Here is a 24,847-nt window from a genome sequence, read left to right as displayed (position 1 = left end):
AGATGATGAATGAGGAGGAATACAAGAAGCCTCTTTCAAGATGTCTGTAAGAGGAGAGGACAGGGAGAGGAACTTGCCAAACGTGTGAGTTAGAATCTAATTAATGACTAGTAAAACAACATGCCCTCAAGCTGGGGCTGGTTCGAGGGATGTTTGTCTCAGAGCCGAGAAAGAAGCCTCTGAAAGTGATTCTGAAGGCCACTCGATAAAGAGCTACAATGTCCTCTCTCCTCTCTTATCTCTTCAGCAGGATGGGAGAGAGAAAGTGAGGAAATATCAGTCAGCACCGTGATCCTCCAGACAGAGAGAGAGAAGAAATGATTGTTAAAAGAAGAAAAAAGACGGACCACAAAGAATTTGAACAATCTGCTTCTAACATCCTGTACTGATCAGCGTGGATATTTTAGGGCTATCTGCGTGACAGGCTGCGACCATTGGCATCTATAAACACAATGTGATCTGTAACAAGGCACCATAAAGGGCTATAGGTGATGCATTGGGCTTGATTATAGTATTCCACAGTAGGGTTGTATTAAACCATGCTCTATCCAGATGAGGAGCTAACGTTAGTGGAGTAAAATTGGGTTGTTGGTATGGTGAAAAACATTACACTCTACCTCTGGCACAGTTTTTCTCCCAACAACCCACACTCACCAGTCTGAAGTTATCATTACCCCAAGTAAAAAGCTGTTTTAGAAAGGCATAAAATCCTCATAGAGAAGTGGAATCTATTTGATTGCTCTATTTTTAGCGTCCATGACCATAGTTTGGGTTTCAACTATGTGAGGTTAAAGCCGAATAGGGAAGCTATGCCAATGCATGTGAGCAGAGGGACTCGTTTTTACGAGCCCTGGAAAATATTTGCAAACCTAATGAAACAATTTATTATGCAGGTCTGGTTTCAATACAAGTGGAGTGAACTACGCTGGGCCCAGGCTGGGTGGAAATATATGACAGGGCTGTGAACACTATGGTCAGTGAGGACTGGGAGAGGTAACTGAATATACAACTCAACACTGTCACCTTCTGGTTGGTTTGGGATACTACAGGGATATGGTCCTCCATTCCCAACAATTGAACGTTGCAGATTAATGTCTACTAAGGTTGAATTGCTTGGTATAAAAAGATGGTAACAAAGAGTAAATAATAAAATACGCTACGGTAATGAAAACTGCAGGTAAATGCCATTTTGCTTAGCAGACCATCCTACAGCCCACACCAAACCATCTCAATGTTTCAGTAGTTGATTACCCTACTTCTTTGTGTTTTTTTTATTGTCACATATACCAGATAGGTGCAGTGAAATGTGTTGTTTTACAGGGTCAGCCATAGTAGTACGGCACTCCTGGAGCAAATTAGGGTTAAGTTCCTTGCTCAAGGGCACATCGAAAGATTTTTCACCTTGTCGGCTCGGGTATTTAAACCAGCGACCTTTCGGGTTACTGGCTAAATGCTCTGACCGATAGGCTACCTGCCGAGTGATGTTCTGTGCCATGGGTCTATAAGTGTTATTGAGAACCAAGGACATGTGAGGCTGCTGAAAAGCGTCTCAGGCCGAGGCAGTGATAAGGAAGTTACTACGCACATGGCAGCTCTCTGGCCACGGCCATCCATCACGTTGCTGCTGTGATTATTAGCTCATACACTGGGCCTGCGGGGCCGAGGGTTACAGTAGAGGCCAGTATAGGAGCTCAAACTCAGCAGGGTAAAGACACCACACACACACCCACACACAAAGCCACAAAGGGCAGGCAGGGGACACATTCCACATGGCTCTGCTACCCAGGCTACCCCGAGTGAAAAAACAGCCTGCTGGGAGAACAACTGGTACTACCGAGAGGCGAAGGGGCAAGATTAGAGGGGATCAAGGGAAGGTGAGAAGGGACAGAGTGAGAGAGTGAAATGATTAAGACAAAATACCTGGACGAGATCTTGTCGCCTAATAAGTGTGTTGCAGTTTGACAACTTCCTGTTCACCTGGCCCTGTGCCCTTAACAACATCTGTATTGTCTTAACATGTTTTCCTCACTCTAACCGTCAACCCCTCTCCCACTCCTCATACCCTGGCCGGCTAGCTAATTGCCCAGCCATCAGGAGCAGTAATATGAATATGTTCCTCTCTTCATTAAACATAGCCCTAAACCTGACAGGCTAATCTTATATTAGGATAGCCACATCCCTCTCTGGGAGATTAACAAATTAGGATGCACTCTGATCCCATTCATCGCACCCGCTATCAGAAAATACTTCTATCACCTGCCACGCTCCCTATCTGCCGGGCTGGTGGTGTGTGTGCGTGTGTGTGTGTAGAGGGGGCTGGAGGGTCTTTAGCACCATGATTATCTCAGGTCTTTCCATGTTATTCCCACTTCTCCTGGCTCACATTACCGACAGTAATACCCTCTCTCCAGGCTATTCCTGGTAGTGTGAAACTGGGCCGTGCTCCCAGGGATATCTAGCTAGCTAAGTACTCAGAACTCAAGGGGAGAACTGGGTAGCTGGGGAGATGCAGACAGACACACTGCAGCTGTACAGTAGATGTACTAGAGTGTGGCTGACTGACTGACAGCCACGGGTGATGGGGGGGGCATGTCAACACCAACGTTAAATCACATAGAAAGACAAATAACATTGTTGACATACTAGAAATGTGCTACACCAAAGTACATAGTATAGTACTATATTAAAGAATTATACGTTGAGGTATTACACAGATATAAATGTATAGTAGCATAGGAGCAAGAAAAGATAGAAAACGCTCTTACTGAATAGTCCCACTATAGAATCAGAGAAAACGCATGCCTGTCATCACTCAATGTTTGGGGCATGAAGTCTTGCTCTGAACTACTAGATGTTTCAACCATGTCAGTTAATCAGGCTTGTTAAAACACATCTGCTGTGTGTACATCCACCTTTCTGTTCTACCCAGTGGCTCTGTTTCCCTGTGTGTACTGGATCCCCTCTCCACACCTCCAGGCAGCACCCAACCAAAAGTCAGGATAGAGGGTAGAAGGGTAGGGGGTAGTCCCAGACCCCAAGGTGAACGACTCTGTGGTTGTTTTTGCCCCGTCCGCCACTCTGGCTGTTTGCAGTAGGTTATGTGCCTGGCCCTGCACCGTATACACACATGCCTCCCTTTTGTGTGTGTGTGTGTGTGTGTGTGTGTGTGTGTGTGTGTGTGTGTGTGTGTGTGTGTGTGTGTGTGTGTGTGTGTGTGTGTGTGTGTGTGTGTGTGTGTGTGTGTGTGTGTGTGTGTGTGTGTGTGTGTGTGTGTGTCTGTGTGCATACATGCGTGCGTACGTGTGTATGTCTGCATAACACAGTGTAGCTGCACATATCCCTGTTATTCCCCACTATGAGGACAACATCATTCTCATTGAGCAAGAGACAGTAAGGTCCTCCCATTATTTTCTCACAGACTGAATAGGACAACCTGATCTCATAGACTAGACGTAACATAGTAAATGTAAATCTGGGACACTGAAATTAGTAGAATATGTCACATTTGGAATGGTTACATAGGACAGATGGTTACTTGAGGGAAAAATGAAAGTAGGGTGGTATAATGCAAACATCTAGAAACCTAAAGGTTGCAAGTTCCAATCTTACCACGGACAACTTTAGCATTTTAGCTAATTAGCAACGTTTCAACGACTTACTACTTTTTAGCTACTTTGCAACTACTTAGCATGTTAGCTAACCCTTCCCCTAATGTTAACCCTTTTAGCTAACACTTCCCCTTATCCCAACCTTAACCCTTTAATCTAACTCCTAAACTTAACCCTAACCCCTAGCCTAGCTAACGTTAGCCAGCAAGCTAATGTTAGCCACCTAGCTAGAATTCGTAACATATCATAAGTTTTGCAAATTCAAATTTGCAACATATTGTACGTTTTGCAAATTCGGAACATATAATATTCCAATTTTAATTTGCAACATATCATACGAAATGGGTGATGGTAATACACAAATTAAAACATACCATATGAAACGTAACATACAGTATCATACTAATTGGAGTGTCTCAGATTTAAGTACAGAATATTATGAAAGGCTCTGAGACCAGGTTGAATAGGAATGTGGGTTTCGAGTAATTCCATGGGATCGGGGTAGGCTGTTTAAAAACAGAACAGGCAAACACACTGAGACATAAATCTGTACTTTTCAGGAGCGCCTGAATCTGAATTCCAATACAGTAGTACATTCTTCTCCAACCAAGGAAAATGCTGAAAATAGGAATTGTCCTAAAATGTTCAGTATATATAAATCAACACCAAACTAAGCCATTGACCTAATTTAAATGTCCATTCTCAACATTACTCACCTTACCAACCACAGAGACCACTTAAGAAATCCAGGCCGATTATTAAAAGACAAGGCCAATCTCTAGATACAAGTGTCCTCAAAATAGATTTAAGCACACGTGAGTCCTCTCACCCAGCAACTGGCAAATGAGATTCAGGAGAGAGGTCAGCTAGCCTCCTAACAGCTTTTGAGTAGTATCCCTCAGAGCCTAAAACGTCACCTTCCTTCCTTCTCTCTCTCTCTCTCCCTCCTTCCCTCTCTCCCTCCCTCTCCTTATTTATTCTAAAAGCAGCAGAGAGCATACACACATAGAGCATAACACCCATGGGTTCTAACTTACCTTTCCAGGTACTTCTCTGAGAAGTCGACCATAACGGGGAACATTGGCCCAAGTCTTTAGGGTCCTGCGTGTAGTCCTGTGTGTATAGGTCCTGTATGTGTAGTGTATGTGTGTGTGTATGTGTGTGTATTTGCTCAGGGCAAGGGTAATTCAGTTGTCACATTCCTCTAACCCGGGAGAGGCTCCTCTGTGGTTTTATATAGTCCGGGAGCCAGGGGAGGCGGGCCCAGGGCTCACCCAATCACAAGGCACTATTCTGAGAGGATGGAGCTGCATTGTCTGAGCCTGGGTAATCTTGGTTAACCTAGAACTAGTCTCGCGTAATTGGTCAGATGATGTAGTTTGTCCATGAGAGATTAGAGCCCGGACTGGATTTGATGGGGTAGTAAATGCTTTAATTTCACAACTTCACTCCTCTATATATTTATTTGGACAGTGAAGCAACATTTTTTTTTATTGTTCTCTATACTCCAGCATTTGGGATTTTAGAACAAATGTTTTATATGAGGCAGCAGTACAGAATGTCACATTTTATTTGAGTGTATTTTCCTACATATCTGTTTTACCATTTAGAAATGAATGCATTTTATGTATCTAGTCCCCCATATGAAGGTGTCATAAATCTTTGGAAAAATTCACCTATACACTCTTAGGAGTAAAGGAACCTCGAAGAACCTTTTGGGGTTAAAAAGATTGCCCCTGTGGTCAAATAGGTTCCTCGATTAATCCCTCTGAAAAGATTATTCGAAGAACCCCTGTGCCATGATGTCTATCTTTTCACAAAAGCACCACAGATTGACCCTTATACACTGATACTGTGCTGCCAGTGTAAAGGTTCAAACAGTAACCTTTTTGTGATAGAGGAGTTGACATTTGAGCCTTTTTAATAACATATTGTAGCAGCGGCAGCCTATCAGAAGATTGGAGGTGGGGCTTATTGGAGATGTGGCTGTCAGATCATTATTTTTGGCCACTTGTGAGAGTAAATGACATTCCTGTTCATGATATGAAGTTTGTACACTACAAATACACATTTTCCTTGAATATTTATGCATATTACATATAATATTAACATTCCTGATTACATATAGTAGTAAACTGGTAGCTATTCCAATATTGGCATTTGCAAAGGCTATTGAGGAAGTTATACACCTCTGTAAGCCTCATCGAAGCTACAAAACTGTCAGTGTTCAGCCTTAACATGTGACAACAATACAACAGAACAGATTAACAGGAATATCATTTACTCGCACAGGTGGCCTAAAATGACTATCTGTATGCCACGCACCTACTAAGCCATGCCCCCCACCCTGGCTCTTTTCAAAGAAAACAACCCAACTAAGTGGCCCAATGCCTGCAACCCAGCAGTTGGGTCATCCAAACAACCAAGCAGTTGTATGAGTGTAGGCTAGGTTGAAGATACTGTAGCTTGCTAGCGACCTAAGCCAAAGACTAATAATGAACATCATAAACAAACGTCATTACCATCACAATACATTCTTCGGAATTAAAAAACGGAAGGCTACAGTCATATAATAGAATTGGCTTGAACACCAATGTTATATATTATTTGACATTGCTATTAAAATAGCACTAACATAGGAATGGGTAAATGTTTACAAGTTACTAGCTATTCCATAAAGCCATTTTTGAAAACCACATATTCTCCTCTTCTTCTGAGTCTGGTAGGGCAACAAATCCAACAGTGAAATAAATTCAAAGTGCTATGCACGTGGAGTCACTTTTGTTGTAAATAAGAAGAGAACATGATTCTAAACACTTGTATATTAATGTGGATGCTACCATGATTGTAGATAATCTTGAATGAATTGTGAACAATGATGAGTGAGAAAGTTTCAGATGCACAAAGATCATGGGGGTATGATATTTATGCATCTGTAAATCTTGCAATAAAAGTGACTCTAAAATGACATAATACATTATTTAACATTACTTTCTATTGGGCACAACATAATCTGAAAACCCAACCATAACAAACTGCAAATGCATCCAACAAGTTTGTAGTGGCATAGGCTTGATGTAATCTTTGACTGCTAGGTATATGGGACTGAATACTACACTTTTTACTAAATTTAATTCACTATCAGTGAATTTGTCCAAATACTTATGACACCTTTAAATGGGGGATTAGATACATAAAGTACATTCATTTCTAAACGGTAAAACAGATATGTATGAAAATATCCTACAATAAAAGGTTACATTCTGTGCTGTTGCTTCATATGAAATATTTGATCTCAAATCCAAAATGCTGGAGTATAGAGCCAAATTTAAAGGTTTAGTTTCACTGTCCAAATAAATACATAGGGGAGTGTGTATCAAATTGTGACCTTACCGTGAATGCTTACTTACAAGCCCTTAACCAACAATTCAGTTCAAGAAATAGAGTTAAGAAAATATTTACTAAATAAAGTATTCAAAAATAAAATAAAAAGTAACAGAATAAAATAACAATAACGATGCTATATACAGAGGGTACCGGTACCAAGTCAATGTGCGGGGGTACAGGTTTGTCGAGGTAATTTGTACATGTAGGTAGGAGTAAAGTGACCATGCATAGATAGTAAACAGCGAGGAGCAGCAATCTCTGTAAATAGTCCGGGTGGCCATTTGATTATAAATTACTGTTACTAGCTACTACTGTTACATCTACACCTGTTATTACCTCTGCAACAACAAGTAGTAAACCCTAAAACTAGACAATTACAACGGCTGCAATAACTTCTATTGACCTAACCTTGTAGAGCTATTACTACTACTTCAGCTATATGACAACTATAATCAATATCACAACTAGTAGAAAATCCCAAATACATTCACCACATTTTATCTTTCCTGTCATGTAGCAAAACAACAGGTGGATATTATTCTAGCACGTCTGGGGTAATGTTACCCTTTCATCTGGGGTGTGTGTGTGTGCGTGCATATGTGTGCCTGCCTACAGTACGTGCATGTTGGTATGTGTCTGTGTGTGTGTGTGTGTGTGTGTGTGTGTGAGTTGCCCGCCCGAATGTCTGTCAGTGCTGGGGGAGATACAGTAGGTGTGTCGGGATCGTTGCCTAGGGGAAGCTCTAACATCTGGCCCCTGTAGCACAGGTGACAATGAACAATGGAAGGGAATCAGAGAGGATATGAACTGCCCAGGCAAGCAGCTGTGCTACATCCAGATAAGCATGGGTAGGCATAGGAGGAGAGGGAGGGAGGCCAGTCTAGTAGCTTGTCTGGATAAAGGAAACTTCTGTTTCCTCTTACAAACTCCACCTGGAATTCAATCAAATCTGCACTGCAGACACCTGCCAGAGGCTCCGAAACGCTGCACCAACATTGACAACGTTTCGACAACAGTTCGACTACAATAGACTCTCGCTATAGTCTACCTGAAAACCAGGTGTCACTCTTTTGTTGCTAAGAATTTTCCTGCACAGAAATGCAAACTTGTAGTGTATTTATTCAAGGTTTAAAAAGGCTTCTAAAATGTGTAATTTCCACTTTAAAATGTCAGACTTGATTTGCCCTAACAAGAAATGGATCAATCCCAACAAAAAAAGTTAATTAATTATAATCCAAATAATAATTCACAACTCCTGTTGCTGCAGGATTATTTTCCTGTTGTAGCAAACTGGCTCAAATTATGATCCTACATCTGTAAGCCTCTACATTGTTCATGGCGAGCCAAAATAGCTAGCTCTCTATGACCGGTTAGCTCAGACTGTCAACATTATCATTGTGAAGCCAGTTAGCGCATCAGGCTCAATGGAATCAGGCTTCACAGTGGGGGTATGAAGTAGATTGACTCAATGACCAGTAGAACACTACTCTCTTTCATTGGGGCTTAACAGGGTCCCACCCTAGGGTGCTGTCCTGTCCTGACCTAATGGGGTTTGTGGGTGGGTGGGGTGGGATGGGCATAGTTCGGTTTGAGTAATGACTAGAAAATCACTTTAAGTAACTGTCCTCATAAATATTAATTGCAATGGGTTTCCTCCAAAAATGTGAGTAATGACAGCATATTGGGGTTTAAAGTGTACTACTGACCAGCATTCTAGATCAACCTGCACCAGCTACACAACCACCTCAAACCAAACAGCAGTTTTGTAAGGCTATGCCACAGCCACCAGTTAGCCCTGATCCAGGATCATTCATTAATACTTAGGCAATTAGCAGCTCAACCTTAATACCCATTATAGTATTGGTTAGCAGATTATTAAATACCAGTAAACATTGTCGCAATTGTTTTCCTTTCCACAAGGGGCTATTGGTTTAATCCTATTCAGGTCAGGCCGATTTCTGAACGTGAGATACGAACGCACAAATCAAACATGTCCAGTAACATCAATGCACCATTTTTGCAAAACAACAAGATGCATTCGCATTAAGCCCATATTACATTATTTTCTCATGTGTTGCTTTCCTCCCTACGAACGTAAGTGGAGATGTGTGTTAAACATAGGGCTTTAGGCCACAGGAATGTGTCTACATCTTCATATCCTGGCCTGTCCTGAAGGGTGCATAGTGTACAGACATTGGACTAGTAGGAGTTAATGTAAGATCACTAGCAGATAAAGTCTGGGAAGGTTCAAGACACGCACAGAGGCCCAGAGGGATGGGTGAGAGGTATTCACCAAGGAAGAGGGGGAGGAATGAAAGAAAGAGACAGGGAGAAAGGAGGAGCGTGATTTACAAAGACAAGGATTCAAGTTTCAGACAGAACTCAGTCTCCCGGTAAAGGAAAACAATGGAGAGAGTGAAGAGGTACAAAGAAGAAGGAGGTAAGAAGAGGAAGAGGTCATTCGGGGAAGTAGGACAAGAGACAGGTTCGGTTTACAGCTAAATAGTTGAGTAACTTAACAGATTGTCACAGGTTTGAATCAAGTACATTGCAACATCATCTAGTGCAAGTGCTTAGTCAAATGAGCATATGTAGCACACACTAACTCAGGGTTTCAGGTTTTTTTTTGGTTTTTTTGCGCTAGCACTACACAGCTGATTCAACTAATCGTCAAGCGTTAATCATTTGAATCAGCTGTGTAGTGCTAGGGGAAAAACCAAAACGTGCACCTCTTGGGGTCCCGAGGACTAAGTTTGTGAACCACTGCACTAAATCAAATCAAAGTTTATTTGTCACGTGCGATGAATACAACAGGTGTAGACCTTACAGTGAAATGCTTACTTACAGGCCCTAACCAACAGTGCAATTTTTAAGTAAAAAATAGGTATTCGGTGAACAATAGATAAGGAAATAAAAAAAGGATCATAATAATAACAGTAGTGAGGCTATATACAGTAGCACCGGCTAGTCGGGCTAATTGAAGTAGTACGTACATGAATGTATAGTTAAAGTGACTATGCATATATAATAAACAGAGAGTATCACCAGCGTAAAAGAGGGGTTTGGGGGTACCCAATGCAAATAGTCCGGGTAGCCATTTGATTACTTGTTCAGGAGTCTTATGGCTTGAGAAGCCTTTTGATCCTAGACTTGGCGCTCCGGTACTGCCTGCCATGCTGTCGTAGAGAGAACAGTCTATGACTGGGGAGGCTGGGGTCTTTGACTATTTTTAGGGCCTTCCTCTGACACCTATGACACCACTAACTGGATACATGTCAGATATATAAATGCAAATACCCTCAAGAAAACACTTCCCTAACCAAACAATTCCATTATAATCCAACCCTTCTACACGTCAATTCCCAGTTTCGGCAATATCCTCCCTACTCATGCTTTTGTGAAATGACTCAAAAGCAACAACTTACAACTACATTCCTCTAACCAGCTGCACTGTCCCCCACATATGCTTGATGGTGTAAGTGGTTGCATACATGATTATTCCCCACATCTGGTGTGTCACATTTCATTTCCCTGGAGCTCCGTCTCACAGTGAATAGGCTGGGGTTTCAGCCCGGAGAGAGGGTCAGATTCCTGAGATAGCATTCAGAGGTATTGTATCACTGGGGAGATGGATGAGCAGTTAGCTACAAGATATTTGATGTTAGAGCTCTGGTGTGTTCAAGTGTGTGTGTGTGTGTGTGTGTGTGTGTGTGTGTGTGTGTGTGTGTGTGTGTGTGTGTGTGTGTGTGTGTGTGTGTGTGTGTGTGTGTGTGTGTCTATGTTAGTCATAAGGCTTCTGGTTATGTGTCCTCATCAGAGTATGAAAATTGGTTGATGAGTGAGTGTGAAGTAGGTGTGGGTATTGCAAACACATATTGGAATTGGATCAGTCACGTTTGGCTCATTTGAGGCTAGACAGAAAACCCTTTTAGAGTAGATAGCAATAGACATCCACTCAACATGTACAGACTCAAGTCAGAAGAAGTGTGACTGACTGAGTCACACTTAAAGACTTAGTCCAGTGATGTTTTAAATGTTTCTGTTGAAAAGTGATATCCAAAGTATAAATATAGTGAAGTACACACACTAAAGGGTAAAAAAAAAAATAGTGCAAAATAGTGTTTTTTAGAAACAACTGAAAACTTAAAGGAGAAGGGCATTCAAGCTCTGATGGTCAAATGTGATGTCATTTCTTGAGGAACAATAGAGGAGCAATAGAGAACAAAATAGGAAAGGACCTAGATCACCTATTGAGATGTGCCTTTTGTTGAGTAAATTAGATTAAATGAGGTTAAAAGGAGACTGGAGGAAGAGTTGAATGACTTGTGAACAGACACCTTAGTGTCACAGTCTCGCTTACTCACTCGCTCATAGGAGGTGTGGTACATGCCTCTCAACACCTGCACATTTGACATTTTCAGACCCTCAGCTGTATAAACATACTATCCTGGGGCAATCAAACAGTGGCGGGAGATACCATTGTGAGGGGGGAGTGGTTCATGACAAGTAAACCATCTCATGGCCTAGGGGTGTCACCTTTATCTGAATGTAAACTCTTTGTCAAGTAGTGGCTAATATCGTTAGCATGTAAAGATATATATATATATATATATATATATATATATACATATATATATATATATATTGCATTGTATTAACTTAATGATTATGCTTAAAATGTGGCTGTTGATGCTTCTGATGCAAATGTTCATAATTTGTTGATTTTCTGAATAGCTATCAGCTATCAGGCTGAGCATATATTAAGAGGCTATTGTCCCCTGGCTGTGAATTCTCCGATCATCTTCATGAAATAGTGTGAGGAAGGCTCCATTAACAGCCGAAAAATCACTGAGGCTCCAACGTGGTGCCGTGTGGCTCAGTTGATAGAGCATGGTGTTTGCAACTCCAGGGTTGTAGGTTCGATTCCCATGGGGGACCAGTACGGGGGGGAAGAAAGAAATGTATGAAGTTGCTCTGGATAAGAGCGTCTGCTAAATTACTAAAATATAAAAAATGAATCTCCTCCTTCACCAACCAGACCTGGGTTCAAATACTGTATCTGGTATTTCAAATACACAGCCAAAAACAAGTACTTTTATTTGACTATTTGCATGCAGTTGAAGTCGGACGTTTACATACACCTTAGCCAAATACATTTAAACTCAGTTTTCCACAACTCCTGACATTTAATCCTAGTAAAAATTCCCTGTCTTAAGTCAGTTAGGATCACCACTTTATTTTAAGAATGTGAAATGTCAGAAAAATAGTAGAGAGAATGATTTACTTCAGCTTTTATTTCTTTCATCACATTCCCAGTGGGTCAGAAGTTTACATACACTCAATTAGTATTTGGTAGCATTGCCTTTAAATTGTTTAACTTGGGTCAAACGTTTCGGGTAGACTTCCACAAGCTTCCCACAATACGTTGGGTGAATTTTGGCCCATTCCTCCTGACAGAGCTGGTACAACTGAGTCAGGTTTGTAGGCCTCCTTGCTCGCACACACTTTTTCAGTTCTGCCCACACATTTTCTATAGGATTGAGGTCAGGGCTTTGTGATGGCCACTCCAATAGCTTGACTTTGTTGTCCTTAAGCCATTTTGCCACAACTTTGGAAGTATGCTTGGGGTCATTGTCCATTTGGAAGACCCATTTGCGACCAAGCTTTAACTTCCTGACTGATGTCTTGAGATGTTGCTTCAATATTTCCACATAATTTCCCTCCCCCATGATGCCATCTATTTTGTGAAGTGCACCAGTCCCTCCTGCAGCAAAGCACCCCCACAACATGATGCTGCCACCCCCGTGTTTCACGGTTGGGATAGTGTTCTTTGGCTTGCAAGCCTCCCCCTTTTTCCTCCAAACATAACAATGGTCATTATGGCCAAACAGTTCTATTTTTGTTTCATCAGACCAGAGAACGTTTCTCCAAAAAGTACGATCTTTGTCCCCATGTGCAGTTGAAAACCGTAGTCTGGCTTTTTTGTGGTGGTTTTGGATCAGTGGCTTCATCCTTGCTGAGTGGCCTTTTCAGGTTTTTGCCAGTCCTGTCTGGTCCGGCGATGTTGTTGCCGGTGATGTCTGGTGAGGACCTGTCTTACAACAGGCCTACAAGCCCTCAGTCTAGGCTCTCTCAGCCTATTGCGGACAGTCTGAGCACTGATGGGGGGATTGTGCGTTCCTGGTGTAACTCGGGCAGTTGTTGTTGCCATCCTGTACCTGTCCCGCAGGTGTGATGTTCAGATGTACCGATCCTGTGCAGGTGTTGTTACACGTGGTCTGCCACTGTGAGGACGATCAGCTGTCCGTCCTGTCTCCCTGTAGCGCTGTCTTAGGCGTCTCACAGTACGGACATTGCAATTTATTGCCCTGGCCACATCTGCAGTCCTCATGCCTCCTTGCAGCATGCCTAAGGCACGTTCACGCAGATGAGAAGGGACCCTGGGCATCTTTCTTTTGGTGTTTTTCAGAGTCAGTAGAAAGGCCTCTTTGGTGTCCTAAGTTTTCATAACTGTAACCTTACTTGCCTACCGTCTGTAAGCTGTTAGTGTCTTAACGACCGTTCCACAGGTGCATGTTCATTAATTGTTTATGGTTCATTGAACAAGCATGGGAAACAGTGTTTAAATCCTTTACAATGAAGATCTGTGAAGTTATTTGGATTTTTACGAATTATCTTTGAAAGACAGGGTCTTGAAAATGTATGTTTCTTTTTTTGCTGAGTTTATGTACTGTACATATAGGTAGGGGTAAAGTGATTAGCAGCAGTCCATGTGGTGAGTGAGAAAGGGTATGTGTTTGTGAGTGCGTGGCATCAATATGCATGTTTGTGTACATGTTATATATGTTCTCAGCTGTTAGCAGCTCGCGGCCAGCAGTTTCTTACTGGCGATAAAAACAGATGATTGCTATAAAAAAAAATGTATTACTGAATTATTTAACGGAACAAATTAAACATTAAACAATTCATGGTAACCTCGCAAACAACTCATTTAGACCCGGTGTTTATTTGAAACAGACATTTATTTGCTGAATTTAAAGGGACAGGCAGCTATTTGAGACTCAGCATTTAATTGAAGTTCTACATTATTTCAAATACTATTTTCAAATATATGTGTTAAATGCATTGGAGTGTATTTGGCTATGTGTATTTGAGTATTTTCAAATACTTCCCAAATGTATTTCAAAATACAATCAAATATATGAAATGTGAAAGTAATTGAGATATTTGAAATAGTATATGAATCCAGGTCTACAGCACACACACACACACACACACACACACACACACACACACACACACACACACACACACACACACACACACACACACACACACACGCTAATTTCACAATATACACATTTAACACACTCACGCACACACCATCTAACACCTAAGGAAGTGAATGGAGATCATCTGCCATTGATGAAGTTAATTCTCCCTCTCCACTCCATGGTGCAATGCATTCACAATCCCTTCAGGCCAGGGATTTCTTTCAGGTAAGACTCCCAATCTGCCAATCTGCTGAATCAGACTCAATAGCCATTCACTGTCTCAATGAGCACACACCTCTTAACATACATACCCTCATAGGCTTATTCAAAACATTAGCATTCAACAGTGGATCTGACACCTGTTTTAACAGTCTATGGGAGAGCGGATGGCAAGCCTGAGCTTGTGGCTTGAGCTGTGTCTGATAGCCATGAGGCAATAGAATTAAGGCTAATGACATTAATGTGAGGTGACACTGTACTGTATATAGCAGGGAAATCCATGTATAAGGAAAACAATTTTTGGGTTACACCACACTACCCCAACAATGAATTAACATCTTTGTCTTTGGCTTATAAAGGTTAGTAGAACTACAACAATTTCAAAATTGTGTTCAGAGTTTAATTCACGGTCAAGAATGGGAAACAAAAGAATCCCCCATTTTTGGGACATTCTCTTATTCAACCATGTTCAGGTATCCTGCTTACGTCAAATAGGGAAACTCCATAAAGCAGCATTATTAATGCTAGTTTGATCAAATGTCTGCATTGCTAGAACACATGACATGAGATTTCCCATTGACCACACAAAGACATTCCTCATTTTCAACTACAGAGAAAAGAAGACAGAAAACCAAAGACAGGAAACAGTCAACCAAAGGTTGTTTGGTTACTTACAGGTTCTTGGATTTCTTCTTCTTCGACCCTTCAGGGCCAACTTCACAGCTGCATGGGGATCCGGCACTGAGCTGAATTGAGAGAAGGGAGAGCACACACTGCATCATCCAGTCTCCTCAGTAACAACACAGATGGATCCCTAGATCCTCACACGGCCCCTAGTCCCTAGAGTCACTAGTCCCTGCTGTGGGTCCCTAGGCTAAAGTATGCAGTGTGTTGGAGGTAGAGTGTAGTCCTGTCCGTAACACACACAGCCTGCCGCCGCTCTGGCTAATCCTCAACAGCATCCCAGCACATATTCCCACCTCCTCCTGGTCTGTGTGTGTGTGTGTGTGTGTGTGTGTGTGTGTGTGTGTGTGTGTGTGTGTGTGTGTGTGTGTGTGTGTGTGTGTGTGTGTGTGTGTGTGTGTGTGTGTGTGTGTGTGTGTGTGTGTGTGTGTGTGTGTGTGTGTGTGTGCGCGCCCTGGCCCCTATTAAGCCTATAGGCCTCAGTGTCACATTACACTTCCAAAGACCCTCTATCTCTGATTGGCTGAGAAAGAAAAGAGGGGGAGGAGTGGAGGAGGGCGAGACTTCAGCATGTTGTAGACACACGTGAGTGTGTGTCCCTAACTGTAGAAAAATGCCCATTGTGTTGTGAGAACACACTTCGAATCTGAGCAGAAGTCTGGGCACAGATCACCATACACAAGTGTGTGTGTGTGTGTGTGTGTGTGTGTGTGTGTGTGTGCGTGCGTGCGTGCGTGTGTGTGTGTGTGTGTGGCTGTTATTGCACTGAAACAATAAGTGTTTTTCTCGACAATGGTCTCCTGGGCAACCATTTCCCGATACATTAGGTACACAGTATAGTTTATATCCCTGCCTGTGTCTCAAAGTGACATATGAGAATAACATAACATGGACACTGCCTAAAAAAGCACTTCATTGTGTTATTGTATCAACAGTTGGCAAGGAGTTCACAGACATTAAACATGTGCTGTGTACATAGTTGAGGTCAGTGCCATCTTAAAACATAATCAAAGTCAAACTGAAACTATAACACCTCCTACCCATATTACTGGAAGTGGACACCTATTCAACAAGTCCCAGTGTAAAGCACACATAGTCAGTTGTCTGGCCAACTGTTTCCACCACAGAGTAGATGTTCCCATTGCACTGCTGAAGGTGTCACTGAACGTAGGGCTACTAGGATGCAGACCAAAACAATACACTGAAACAGTAAGCAAACAGCTTCTGTAAACTGGCATCTAAAGATCAACGCTCAGTGGTAAAATGGAAAACGACACAAGGACAAAATATTCTCTGAGCTAATGCATGACAACGTACAAATGAGGAACAGCTGTATAATGAACAGCAGTCTCAGTGTCAGTGTTACTGTAACTACAGTATGTGTGTGTAGGTCATTAGCAGCCGCCTGTCTCCTCCAAGCCCCAGAAGCTCAGGACTGACACACACACTCACACACACACACTCACACACACACACACACACACACACACACACTCACACACACACACACACACACACACACACACACACACACTACTCATCTACTATAGGGAAACCTGAGAACAGTGCAACTACCAGATCCCCAATTAGGTCAGTAGGGTCAGCAGCAACATCAAAATAAAGTGTCTAATCTTAGCGGGGAAACATGAGAACCAGGGTGCCCCAGACCCCAGGGAGCCATTTGCCAGGCTTTCCCCCAGAAACCAGAGAGGACAAGGGGGGGAGTCATGCCGACCCAGGCCTCCTGCTCTTTACTCCCAGGGTTTACTGTAGGACTAGTATTAATCCAGAGGTCACAACTCTATTTTATTGACCATGGAAACAGGAGAGCATGGTCTGCTTTTGCCTACACCTCTGTCTGTCTGTCTGTCTGTCTGTCTGTCTGTCTGTCTGTCTGTCTGTCTGTCTGTCTGTCTGTCTGTCTGTCTGTCTGTCTGTCTGTCTGTCTGTCTGTCTGTCTGTCTGTCTGTCACCCACACACACACACACACACACACCACACACACACACACACACACACACACACACACACACACACACACACCATCTGCTATAGCCTTTAGTGTGGAGCCCCAAATTAAGACACACGATGAGGTTCCAGCCATGGGGAAGAAGTCAATGAAAGGCATGTTCCTCATGTTGCAAGCCCCTTCGACCCATAAAGCACTCAATGCCAGGCTCACGTGACGCTTTGAAACAACCCTCCAACTGACATTAAGATCCATTACGAACAACAGGAACACATTGACTCCCTTCTAATCTGTGTCTTAAATGGAATGTTTATGGGTTCCCTACTACAAACACACCGGTAGGTTTTTGTAACATGACCATTGCCGACAATAAGGACGGAGATTTCAGATTTTCCAAACTGCCTGTACTCTGTTGATAAAGACTCATTTTTCACGTAATGTAGGATTGCATCTGGTTACGTGATGTAGACCTAGTTCAGGGTGGTCATTTCCGCCGTGAAGGCGTACCGTTTCTTATAGGAGGAACATGGCAACTTAACCTAGAACTACTTACTGACTGAATACCTAGACAGAGGGAATACAATAGCATGTTGAAACCTAAGATACTGTACAACCTGTTTTGTACGTACCTAGGTGTAACCTTAATACCTACTACATAATAATCCCATAAGAAGACATTCTGAGGTTATCTATAAAGTAACCGTGAAAATATAGGTGTTAAGATTCAAATACAGGTATAACAATTTGAATAAGTGATGAGATAGTGCATGTTATACAATGGGTGGATCTAATCCTGGATTCTGATTGGTTAAAACCCCATTCCAGCCGGTCTTTATTCCACAAGTTACCACCGGCTAAAGCTAGGACATTGAAATGCCTATTTACTCTGTTCCATCTCACTGCACAATCCACTGTCTCATCAGCCCAGCCAGGCAATTTAAAAACTTGATCTCCACTATAAAATGCATCTAGACATTATCTCACATTTCTCTTAAAGTGGCATTTGGTTTTCAACAGCAGAGATTTGTATAAACCTTGCTGTCTGTCTCTCCGACAGTTGCAACATGGTTTCAATATTGAAATTCGATCTCCAGCTGTCCCATAGTAATTAACGTTTTGGGAGTCGAGACGAGACAAATAGGCAGACAGCTTTTCTCAGCAAGTTGAAATCATGAATCAGCTGGCATCATTTTTATGGATATATACAAAGAAATGTCAACAGGTCAAACAAAACAAAATGCACTGTGTTAGCTGTGTTGTTGGCTAGCTCGTCTGTCCTGACGAGAGAGCATATTTTCTATGCAAGACGAAATCGCGCATCATTAACTCATTGTTATGGATGTCTCCAAATAAATGTCAATAGAAAACAGCTTCAACAAATGCAAATGCAGCTACTACTCTTATTCTGGCTGCACTGTTTGACGTGACTGTAAGTTAGCCAGCTAGCTAGCAAGCAAGGGATAAGAACGTTGCCAGCCAGAATGGCAATGGAACATTTAGAACGAATGACTGGCGTAGATACAGAACAAAACGATTTAACTGGGTTGCGGCTCTGGCAATCGAACCAATAGAACAAACAACCAACTGGCTTGGGTAGCTACCTTAGATTTGTGTTGGGACTATAACTAGTGGAAGGATGCAATATTGTGAATAAACTCATCATAATAATGTTTTTTATGAAAATAGGTCAATCATTATTTGAATGTGTTGGTAACCCGTTGTATGAAAGTGATAATGCCCTCGAAGTCGGTGATTGGAGGATATATTGGCACGGTATACCGGCCCTCGACTTCATCTTGGGGCTAACAACACCCGTGCCAATATATCCTCCAAACACCGGCTTCTCAGGCATTATCACTTAATTAATAAAAATCTCCTTAATACCGGTGAAGGAATAATCTGTACACTACCTCCACATACTACAGCAGAGCTGCATGGTTCCCTGACAATCCGCGTTCCAGCTCCTCACACAGTGGGATAGTCATTTCCTCAGACCAGAGGAACAACAGAAGGGTTAGATCCAGGCTACAGTGCGTTTGGGAAGTATTCAGACCCCTTGACTTTTTTCACATTTTGTTATGTTACAGCCTTGTTCTAAAATTGATTTAATCATTTTTTTTCATCAACAAATTTTTTTAAATCCTCATCAGCCTACACACAATGCCCCATAATGACAAAGCACATTTTTTTTTAGCAAATTTATATAAAAAAAACAGAATGACCTTATTTACATAAGTATTCAGACCCTTTGCTATGAGGCTCTGGTGCATCATGTGTCCATTGATCATCCTTGAGATGTTTTTACAACTTGATTGGAGTCCACCTGTGGTAAATCCAATTGATTGGACATGATTTTGTAAAGCACACACCTGTCAATATAAGGTCCAACAGTTGACAGTGCATGTCAGAACAAAAACGAAGCCATGAGGTCGAAGGAATTGTCCATAGAGCTCAGAGACAGGATTTTGTTAAGACACAGATCTGGGGAAGGGTACCAAAAAAGTTCTGCAGCATTGAAGGTCCCCATGAACACAGTGGTCTCCATCGTTCTTAAATGGAAGACATTTGGAACCACCGAGACTCTTCCTAGAGCTGGCCGCCCAGCAGAACTGAGCAATTGGTGACCAAGAACCCGACTGTCACTCTGACAGGTCTCCAGAGTTCCTCTGAGGAGACGGGAGAACCTTCCAGAATGACAACCATCTCTGCAGCACTCCACCAATCAGGCCTTTATGATAGAGTGGCTAGATGGAAGCCACTCCTCAGTAAAAGGTGGTCTGAAAAAAAACTGAAACCATATCATGACCAAGACTGGGCATCTATAAGGTCTTATTTATGCATACATTTAAGCAATGAGATATATACACTGCTCAAAAAAATAAAGGGAACACTTACTTAAACAACATCCTAGATCTGAATGAAAGAAATAATCTTATTAAATACTTTTTTCTTTACATAGTTGAATGTGCTGACAACAAAATCACACAAAAATAATCAATGGAAATCCAATTTATCAACCCATGGAGGTCTGGATTTGGAGTCACACTCAAAATTAAAGTGGAAAACCACACTACAGGCTGACCCAACTTTGATGTAATGTCCTTAAAACAAGTCAAAATGAGGCTCAGTAGTGTGTGTGGCCTCCACGTGCCTGTATGACCTCTCTACAACGCCTGGGCATGCTCCTGATGAGGTGGCGGATGGTCTCCTGAGGGATCTCCTCCCAGACCTGGACTAAAGCATCCGCCAACTCCTGGACAGTCTGTGGTGCAACGTGGCGTTGGTGGATGGAGCGAGACATGATGTCCCAGATGTGCTCAATTGGATTCAGGTCTGGGGAACGGGCGGGCCAGTCCATAGCATCAATGCTTTCCTCTTGCAGGAACTGCTGACTCACTCCAGCCACATGAGGTCTAGCATTGTCTTGCATTAGGAGGAACCCAGGGCCAACCGCACCAGCATATGGTCTCACAAGGGGTCTGAGGATCTCATCTCGGTACCTAATGGCAGTCAGGCTACCTCTGGCGAGCACATGGAGGGCTGTGCGGCCCCCCAAAGAAATGCCACCCCACACCATGACTGACCCACCGCCAAACCGGTCATGCTGGAGGATGCAGAACGTTCTCCACTGCGTCTCCAGACTCTGTCACGTCTGTCACATATGCTCAGTGTGAACCTGCTTTCATCTGTGAAGAGCACAGGGCGCCAGTGGCGAATTTGCCAATCTTGGTGTTCTCTGGCAAATGCCAAACGTCCTGCACGGTGTTGGGCTGTAAGCACAACCCCCACCTGTGGTCGTCGGGCCCTCATACCACCCTCATGGAGTCTGTTTCTGACCGTATGAGCAGACACATGCACATTTGTGGCCTGCTGGAGGTCATTTTGCAGGGCTCTGGCAGTGCTCCTCCTGCTCCTCCTTGCACAAAGGCGGAGGTAGTGGTCCTGCTGCTGGGTTGTTGCCCTCCTACGGCCTCCTCCACGTCTCCTGATGTACTGGCCTGTCTCCTGGTAGCGCCTCCATGCTCTGGACACTACGCTGACAGACACAGCAAACCTTCTTGCCACAGCTCGCATTGATTTGCCATCCTGGATGAGCTGCACTACCTGAGCCACTTGTGTGGGTTGTAGACTCCGTCTCATGCTACCACTAGAGTGAAAGCACCGCCAGCATTCAAAAGTGACCAAAACATCAGCCAGGAAGCATAGGAACTGAGAAGTGGTCTGTGGTCTCCACCTGCAGAACCACTCCTTTATTGGGGGTGTCTTGCTTATTGCCTATAATTTCCACCTGTTGTCTATTCCATTTGCACAACAGCATGTGAAATGTATTGTCAATCAGTGTTGCTTCCTAAGTGGCCAGTTTGATTTCGCAGAAGTGTGATTGACTTGGAGTTACATTGTGTTGTTTAAGTGTTCCCTTTATTTTTTTGAGCAGTATATATCAGATACACAAAACTAGTCAAAAGTTTGGACAGGCAGCCCAATTGGAGTTTGCCAAAAGGCACCAAAAGCACTCTCAGACCATAAGAAACAAGATTCTCTGGTCTGATGAAACCAAGATTGATCTCTTTGGCCTGAATGCCAAGCATCACGTCTGGAGGAAACAGGCACCATCCCTACAGTGAAGCATGGTGGTGGCAGCATCATGCTGTGGGGATGTTTTTCAGCAGCAGAGACTGGGAGACTAGTCAGGATCGAGGGAAAGATGTATGGAACAAAGTACAGAAAGATCCTTGATGAAAACCTGCTCCAGAGCACTCACGACCACAGACTGGGGCAAAGGTTCACCTTCCAACAGGACAATGACCCTAAGCACACAGCCAAGACAACACAGGGGTGGTTTCGGGACAAGTCTCTGAATGTCCTTGAGTAGCCCAGCCAGAGCCCGGACTTGAACCCGATCAAACATCTCTGGAGAGACCTGAAAATAGCTGTGCACAGACGCTCCCCATCGAACCTGACAGAGCTTGAGAGGATCTGCAGAGAAGAATGGGAGAAACTCCCCAAATACAGGTGTGCCAAGCTTGTAGTGTCATACCCAAGAAGACTCGAGGCTGTAATAGCTGCCAAAGGTGCTTCAACAAAGTACTGAGTAAAGGGTCTGAATACTTATGTATATGTGATATTTCAGTTTTTTATTTTTAAAACATTTGCAAACATTTCTAAAAACCTATTTTTGCTTTGTCATTATAGGGTATTGTTTGTAGATTGAAAAGGTAAAAATAAACGTAATTCATTTTAGAATAAGGCTGTAACGTAACAAAATGTAGAAATATCAAGGGGTCTGAATACTTTCCAAATGCATTGTATATATAGCCCTGCGCCCCAATGGCTGCATAGCAGTGGTCCACAGCAGGAACACTCTCTCACATGCTCCACTGAGGAGAGACACCAGTGGGCCTGCCATTGTACACTCCCAGGCTAAGGGGCTCAGAGCGGAGGAGGGATGATGGAGTGGGGTGATGGGGGGGTTGATCAGTCACACACACACACACGCTTACTCACACTCATCGATGCACATATGCCACCCACGCACACACACACACACACACACACACACACACACACACACACACACACACACACACACACACACACACACACACACACACACACACACACACCTAATCTATTTGTCCACGATGTGACATGGCACTCAGTGAGGGTTGTTGTGGTTCAGAACATCAGCTGGCAGTCACACCACTGGCCTGCTGTTCCCTGATAACAGAGAGCTGGGATATGGCATGAGTAGAAAGAGAGAAGGAGAACACACACATTCATTCACATACTCTCATGTTTCTCGCAAACATTGAACACAAATAAACACTCTACACAAATACGGAACATATTCACACATACAGCACATACAAACACTACCACAGAAATACACATTATGAACACCTGATCTTTCCATGAAATAGACCGACCAGGTGAATCCAGGTGAAAGCTATGATCCCTTGTTGATGTCACTTGTTAAATCCACGTCAATCAGTGTAGATGAAGTGGAGGAGACAGGTTAAAGAAGGATTTCTAAGCCTTGAGACAATTAAGACATGAATTGTGTATGTGTGCCATTCAGAGGGTGAATGGAAAAAACAAAAGATTTAAGTGCCTTTGAATGGGGTATGGTAGTATGTGCCAGGCATACCGGTTTGTGTTTAAAACGGTAACACTGCTCAACAGTTTCCCGTGTGTATCAAGAATGGTCCACTACTCAAAGGACATCTAGCCAACTGTGTGAAGCATTGGAATCAACATGGGCCAGCATCTCTGTGAAATGCTTTCGACACGTGGTAGACTCCATGCCCCGACAAATTGAGACTGTGCAACTTAATATTAGGAAGGTGTTCTTAATATTTTGTACTCTCAGTGTACAGTGCACACAAACAAAAAACACACTCAAACATTCTGTAAAACCACCCCCAAAAAACAACTTAATTCACACATCGAGTGCTGTACACATACACTAACCACTGCTGCTAAAAACACTGCAATCAATTCAAACTGCAAAACAGCCTAGAGCAAAGCCCTCAAGGTGAAGGGTTGGCCCCCAGTCTGTTAGTCCTTGTATACCCAACCTCCGTTCAGCAGTTCACTCCAGCTGCTGCCTGGCTGCTGCATCCTGCTGGCCTGGCCTTAATCATGCATCCCCTCTCTCTCCTCCACCAAAAAAAACAACTTGACTATTCACCTTTGGACAATGTCCAGCCTTTTCCTTCTTCCTTCGGGCCTGCGTTCTTTCTTTGCCTCGCTCCATTAGAGCAGGTCTGGGTTTGTGTGAACCCTTTAGACCCAGTTTCCTGACATTGTGTAGTCTGGTGGAGAGAGGGGGGACCGAGGAGGAGAGGAGAAGTGGGGAACAGGGTAAGACAAAAAGCATAGTACAAGGCTTCTCTGTGTTCTCTCCTGGTTGTATGGAAGCAACAATGGGTCTTGGTGAAGAATGGACAAAAAAGTGGAAAAAAAGGAAAAAAGCCTTCCCTGGTAGAGCATGGTGTTTGCAACACCAGCATGGTGTGTGCAACGCCAGGGTTGTGGGTTCGATTCCCACGGGGAGCCAGTACAAAAAAAAATAACAAAAAAAATGCATGAAATGAAATGTATGCATTCACTACTGTAAGTCGCTCTGGATAAGAGCGTCTGCTAAATGACTAAAATGTAAATGTAAAACAGGCCGAATGGAGGACTTAAGAGGTTTTCTGGGACGGAGGTTAAACGAGATTGGAGAAACACAATCAAATGCAAAAGCTAACCTTGATGAGTGAATATTCTCAAATGCAACACAAAATCACACTTTGAGTCCATTGTTGGATGAGGTAAAGACAGGAGAAAGTTGAAGCGTAAGTTCGTTACAACATAAAGGAAAGTTTCAACTTTCCTTTAAACATGGCCGACTTTCGGACTTGTTCCTTTGTTTAATGCGAGTGCTTTGACATCACTGGCTTGATAGCACATCCCTGGAGCACATTGTTCAATTGTAATTTCTTTAATATCCTTAATTACATGTTTAAGTGTCCAGGGTTAGTGCTCTGTCCTTGTGCCTGGCACCACTTCCTAGAACAACATTCTAAAACAGAGTTGGTTCAGACAGAGCTGTATGTAACTGTTTACATGGTGAATGTTTCCTATTGTGTTCCACGTGTAACTGTGGATTTTCTCCTCCATACCATTCCATTGTTAGTCAGAAAGCCCCTTCAGATGTCAC

General features: G+C 43.0%; 1 protein-coding gene across 8 annotated transcripts in view; it reads right to left on the bottom strand.

Annotated features, from left to right (window-relative positions):
- Positions 1–24,847, bottom strand: part of LOC106563272 (regulator of G-protein signaling 3) — a 199,267-nt gene that overhangs the window by 7,178 nt on the left and 167,242 nt on the right. For 6 of the 8 annotated variants that reach the window (XM_014128717.2, XM_014128719.2, XM_014128718.2 and 3 more), the window contains one exon: positions 15,164–15,234. In XM_014128717.2, the coding sequence (XP_013984192.2) occupies positions 15,164–15,234 (71 nt within the window). Of the gene's footprint in view, positions 1–4,324; positions 4,546–4,645; positions 4,836–15,163; positions 15,235–24,847 lie in introns of those variants that run through there. The other 2 variants (XM_014128722.2, XM_014128724.2) reach the window with 2 other exon arrangements.

The sequence above is a fragment of the Salmo salar genome, chromosome ssa11 (genome assembly GCF_905237065.1).
Source record: "Salmo salar chromosome ssa11, Ssal_v3.1, whole genome shotgun sequence".
Lineage (NCBI taxonomy): Eukaryota > Metazoa > Chordata > Actinopteri > Salmoniformes > Salmonidae > Salmo > Salmo salar.
The sequence above is the reverse complement of the archived record's forward strand: the minus strand, read 5'-3'. Positions and strand labels throughout refer to the sequence as shown.